General features: G+C 44.8%; 1 protein-coding gene across 1 annotated transcript in view; it reads left to right on the forward strand.

The window, feature by feature from the left end:
* LOC111951516 (netrin-4) overlaps positions 1-6,315 on the forward strand; it is a 43,191-nt gene that overhangs the window by 7,263 nt on the left and 29,613 nt on the right. The window contains exon 3 of the mRNA XM_070434730.1: positions 415-687. Within this exon, the coding sequence (XP_070290831.1) occupies positions 415-687 (273 nt within the window). The remainder of the gene's footprint in view (positions 1-414; positions 688-6,315) is intronic.

A 6,315-nucleotide genomic window follows, 5' to 3' on the forward strand; every position in this document is an offset into this window, starting at 1 on the left:
AGAAACACACTTCTGCCCCAGTGATATCTGTGTCAGAAACACACTTCTGCCCCAGTGATATCTGTGTCAGAAACACACTTCTGCCCCAGTGATATGTGTCAGAAACACACTTCTGCCCCAGTGATATGTGTCAGAAACACACATCCCTCTCAGGAACACAGTTCACCCTCAACAAGAGCAGCAGTGTAACAGGTTGCCATAGGAGCAGCCACCGATGTGATGGCAGTTGTGCTTTGGCTGGGGGGTAAAATGGAGGGATCATCAATTTAGGGATGCAAGACAGAGAGGGAGAAAGAAAGAGAGACAGAGAGAGAGGTGCAGAAAAGAAGATGTGTTGTCACCAAGTCTTGCATAATAACATAGTGCCACTAACTCGTATMATTTTGACTGACTGTTGGATTGGTTGATTGACAGGTGATCTACCGTGCCCTCCCGCAATGGGAAGCTCTTGACCCATATGGGGTGGCAGGCCAGGAGCAGCTGAGGGTGACCAACGTGCGCGTACGTCTGCTGGAGCGCCAATCCTGTCCCTGCCAGGCCAAAGATCCCACCGTTGGAGCCCCGCYCACCCAGCACTTCGCCATTTATGACCTCATCGTGAAGGGCAGCTGCTTCTGCAACGGGCACGCCGAGCAGTGTGTCCCCGCGCCAGGTTACCGCCCTGTCAGGGATAGAACCAACCACGTGGTGAGTGTGTGTGTCTGTGTTTGTGTCTGTGTATCTGACTGTCAGTGTGAAAGTGCCTGCATACCCGTGTTCATGCATGTGTTTTGTGTATCAGTCATTAGCATAGTGATGAGGGCTATCACCTTTCTCTGTCCCACTTCCTGTGCTGGGCTTGCTCTGTCTGGGTAGATAAAGAGCTGCCTTTCCTGTGATCCAGATTACAAAGGAGATGTTGATATTGATTCAGCACTGGGCTAATGATGGTGTTGAAGTCTCAGAAAGTGTGTGCTGATAAAGGTGTGAATGGACATGGCTGATTCACAGTCTGTAGATGGACATTAGAGATGCAGCGAGCGTTTCCAGACTGCCCGTGGAACGTCTATCTCTGCCATCTCCACAAGCAGTTCCGTCTGACGCCTTTTGAAGCAGAGCGCCTATTCTATTGCAATCAGCAGGCCCAGAGAGCAGGGAAAGTGAGTGTGATGAGTGTGACAACATAACCTTTACACTGGAGACACATACACAAAGACATAGACATACAGAGACTGTCTGACTGTGGGTAACTATAACTTTGTGTATGAGTGTTAAGCCCACAATAGCAGTGTCTGTGGCAGTATTACAGTATCTAGGAGCTTGTATGGTTGCAGCCGGTCAGTCTGTCTCTTCTGTGTGAGCCCACTGTAATCAGAGGTGTCTGTCTGTCATCCTCCCCCATAATATCACTGGCTTATCTAGTAACCCAGTGGGCTACACCTAGTTAACTTAGTTTGGACTTGACTCTATCTAGGCTACAAAAGCATCCTCAGAATGTGTTTTAAGCTTTTTAATGTTGATATTCTAAACATTAGGATATATCACAACACAACATGACCTAACGTTGTAGGAACGTCGGTGTGTCGTGTGATATGAGGGAGAGTTGGGTAAACAAGCATTGAGACGTGGGACGGTATGAGGTTATATAAGTACTTTCTCTCTCTCTCTCTCTCTCTCTCTCTCTCTCTCTCTCTCTCTCTCTCTCTCTCTCTCTCTCTCTCATCAGTTTGTTTTCTGTCTCTGTTTCGACCCAGGACGGTCATATCTACCAAACCCAAACAACCAGATCATGGCAAGACAGTGAGGAGAGATTAGAAGCCTGTAAACACACTCAAACAAGACGGGAGGGTGTGAATTTGTGTACATGTTTTCCTACCTAATCAGAACCAGAATGTCCTAACAAGGTAGGAAAACAAGAAACGTTTTGAAAAGTCAGGACTTTGTTCATGTTCTGAATTTGTTAAATTGCTATTTTAGGCTTAAGGGTTAGGTTTGTGTTTGGGGTTAAGGTCAGGGTTACGGTTAGGGTCGGGTTTTAGGTTAGGAGTTAGGGTTAGGGGTTTGAGGTATAGGTTAGGTTAAGGGAAAATAGGATTTTGAATGGGAATATATTTTTACTCCCCAAAAAGTCCTGAAATTCCGAGTACCCCTCGCCATGGCACATGGAACAGGGCGGGGTCGGTTGTGGGCAGGGTCGGGCCTGTACCGGCCCCGCCCACCACACGTTTTCATTGGTTGAGGCGCATTCGCATTCCACCACGCTCTGCTTGGTGATATGTCAGCACATACAGTACCAGTCAAAAGTTTGGAAACACCTACTCATTCAAGGGTTTTTTCTTCATTTGTACTATTTTCTACATTGTAGAATAGTAGTGAAGACATCAAAACTATGAAATAACACATATGGAATCATGTAATAACCAAAATAACTCAAATATATTTTATATTTGAGATTGTTCAAAGTAGCCACCCTTTGCCCTTATGACAGCTTTGCACACTCTTGGGATAACGCTCTCGGTAGCCGATGTGAACAAAACCTTTAAACAGGTCAACATTTACAAAGTCATTGGACCAGACGGATTACCAGGACGTGTACTCAAAGCATGCACAGAACAACTGTCAAGTGTCTTCACTGACATTTTCAACCTCTCCCTGACCGAGTCTGTAATACCTACATGTTTAAAGCAGACCACCGGGTCCCTGTGCCCAAGGAAGCGAAGGTAACCTGCCTAAATGATTACCGCCCCGTGRCACTCACGTCGGTAGCCATGAAGTGCTTTGAAAGGATGGTCATGGCTCACATCAACAGCGTCCTCCCGGACACCCTAGACCCACTCCAATTCGCATCCCGCCCCAACAGATCCACAGATGACGCAATCGCACTCCACACTGCCCTTTCTCACCTGGACAAAAGGAATATCAATGTGAGAATGATGTTCATTGACAACAGCTCAGCGTTCAACACCATAGTGCTCACAAAGCTCATCACTAAGCTAAGGACTCTGGAACTAAACACCTCCCTCTGCAACTGGATCCTGGACTTCCTGACGGGCCGCCCTCAGGTGGTAAGAGTAGGCAACAATACGTCTGCCACGCTGACCCGTAACACTGGGGCCCCTCAGGGGTGTGTACTTAGTCCCCTCCTGTATTCCCTGTTCACCCACGACTGCGTGGCCAAACACGACTCCAGCATCATCATTAAGTTTGCTGACGACACAGCAGTGGTAGGCCTGATCACCGACAACGATGAGACGGCCTATAGGGAGGAGGTCAGAGAACTGGCAGTATGGTGCCAGGACAACAACCTCTCCCTCAATGTGAGCAAGACAAAGGAGCTGATCGTGGACTACAGGAAAAGGCAGGCCGAACATGCCCCCATTAACATCAACGGGGGTGTAGTGGAGCGGGTCGAGAGTTTCAAGTTCCTTGGTGTCCACATCACCAACGAACTATCATGGTCCAAACCTACCAAGACAGTCGTGAAGAGGGCACGACAAAACCTTTTCCCCCTCAGGAGACTGAAAACATTTGGCATGGGTCCCCAGATCCTCAAAAGGTTCTACAGCTGCACCATCGAGAGCATCCTGACCAGTTGCATCACCGCCTGGTATGGCAACTGCTCGGCATCTGACTGTAAGGCGCTACAGAGGGTAGTGCGAACGGTCCAGTACATCACTAGGGCCAAGCTTCCTGCCATCCAGGAAGGCGGTGTCAGAGGAAAGCCCATAAAGTTGTCAGAGACTCCAGTCACCCAAGTTATAGACTGTTTTCTCTGCTATTCACGGCAAGTGGTACCGGAGCGCCAAGTCTAGGACCAAAAGGCTCCTTAACAGCTTCTACCCCCAAGCCATAAGACTGCTGAACAATTAATAAAATGGCCAACAGACAATTTACATTGACCCCCACCCTTCCCTTTTGTACACTGCTGCTACTCGCTGTTTATAATCTATGCATAGTCACTTCACTCCCACCTACATGCACAAATTACCTCAACTAACCTATACCCCCGCACACTGACTTGGTACCGGTGCCCCCTGTATATAGCCTCGTTATTGTTATTCTTATTGTGTTACTTTTTATTATAACTTTTTATTTTAGTCTACTTGGTAAATATATTCTTAACTCTTCTTGAACTGCACTGTTGGTTAAGGGCTTGTAAGTAAGCATTTCATGGTAAAGTACTACACTTGTTTTATTTGGCGCATGTGACAAATAAAGTTTGATTTGATTCTCTCAWCCACCTTCATGAGGTAGTCACCTGGAATGCATTTCAGTTAACAAGTGTGCCTTGATAACAGTTAAGAATTTATTTCCTTCTTAATACGTTTGAACCAATCAGTTGTGTTGTGACAAGGTAGGGTTGTTATACAGTAGATTGCCCTATTTGGTAAAAGACCAAGTCTATATAATGGCAAGAACAGCTCAAATAAGCAAAGAGAAACGACATGAAGGTCAGTCAATCCAGAAAATGTCAAGAACTTTTAAAGTTTCTTCAAGTGCAGTCGCAAAAACCATCAAGCGCTATGGGGAAACTGTCCCCCATTGAGGACCGCCACAGGAAAGGAAGACCCGGAGTTACCTCTGCTGCAGAGGATAAGTTAATTAGAGTTAACTGCACCTCAGATTGCAGCCCAAATAAATGCTTTACAGAGTTCAAGTAACAGACACATCTCAACATCAACTGTTCAGATGAGACTGCGTGAATCAGGCCTTCATGTTCGAATTTCTGCAAAGAAACCACTACTAAAGGACACCAATAATAAGAAGAGACTTGCTTGGGCCAAGAAACACGAGCAATGGACATTAGACCGGTAGAAATCTGTTCTTTGGTCTGATGAGTACAAATTTGAGATTTTTGGTGTCTTTGTGAGACGCAGAGTAGGTGAACGGATGATCTCCGTGGTTCCCACCGTGAAGCATGGAGGAGGTGTGGGAGTGCTTTGCTGGTGACACTGTCTGTGATTTATTTAGAATTCAATGCACATTTAACTAACATGGCTACCACAGCATTCTGCAGCGATACGCCATCCCATCTGGTTTGCGCTTAGTGGGACTATCATTTGTTTTTCAACAGGACAATGGCCCAACACACCTCCAAGCTGTGTAAGGACTATTTGACCAAGAAGGAGAGTGATGGAGTGCTGCATCAGATGACCTGGCCTACACAATCACCCGACCTCAACCCAATTGAGATGGCTTGGGATGAGTTAGACCGCAGAGTGAAGGAAAAGCAGCCAACAAATGCTCAGCATATGTGGGAACTCCTTCAAGACTGTTGGAAAAGCATTCCAGGTGAAGCTGGTTGAGAGAATACCAAGAGTGTGTAATGCTGTCATCAAGGCAAAGGCTGGTTACTTTGAAGAATCTCAAATATAAAATATATTTTGATTTGTTTAACACTTTGTTTTGCTTAATACAAGATTCCATATGTGTTATTTCATAGATTTGATGTCTTCRCTATTATTTTACAATGTAGAAATACCTTTGAATGAGTAGGTGTTGAATGAGTAGGTGAGTAGGTGTTTTCACACATCGAAAATATTAGTTTACTCCGTTGCTATGGTCACCGGTGCCTGTCCTTTGTGTGTGGTGTAGTGGAATTTGCAGTTTGCCTTCAAAATAAAAATCCCTAATTGAAAGTGACGCTAACTAATACAAATAGTGGAATCATGCTATATTTGGACTAGATAATGCAAATTAAGGTTGGAATGTTGTTCGATAATTTAATATGAAATACAATAATTAATTAGTTTGACAATAAACATAAAACACGGTTGAAATCCACTGTGGATGTATTAGACTGCATAATTGCTTTGGGGCATACAGTATGCACTGTACAGCCTTACCCCATTTCATGGGTGCACAATCCATGGGTATCAGCCTACTTAGTGACACCCACTGAACATAACTATKTAGAGTTTACACAAATATTAGCGTCTTCGCTCTATTGCAGGACTCTGAAACCACTGTGAAATGAGCCATATTAGATCTGAATTTTCAATACACAATAGGTGGACTCGTGAGCTACAGTGGGGCAAAAAAGTATTTAGTCAGCCACCAATTGTGCAAGTTCTCCCACTTAAAAAGATGAGAGAAGCCTGTAATTTTCATCATAGGTACACTTCAACTATGACAGACAAAATGAGAAAAAAAAATCCAGAAAATCACATTGTAGGATTTTTAATGAATTTATTTGCAAATTATGGTGGAAAATAAGTATTTGGTCACCTACAAACAAGCAAGATTTCTGGCTCTCACAGACCTTTAACTTTTTCTTTAAGAGGCTCCTCTGTCCTCCACTCGTTACCTGTATTAATGGCACCTGTTTGAACTTGT

The sequence above is a fragment of the Salvelinus sp. IW2-2015 genome, linkage group LG24 (genome assembly GCF_002910315.2).
Source record: "Salvelinus sp. IW2-2015 linkage group LG24, ASM291031v2, whole genome shotgun sequence".
Lineage (NCBI taxonomy): Eukaryota > Metazoa > Chordata > Actinopteri > Salmoniformes > Salmonidae > Salvelinus > Salvelinus sp. IW2-2015.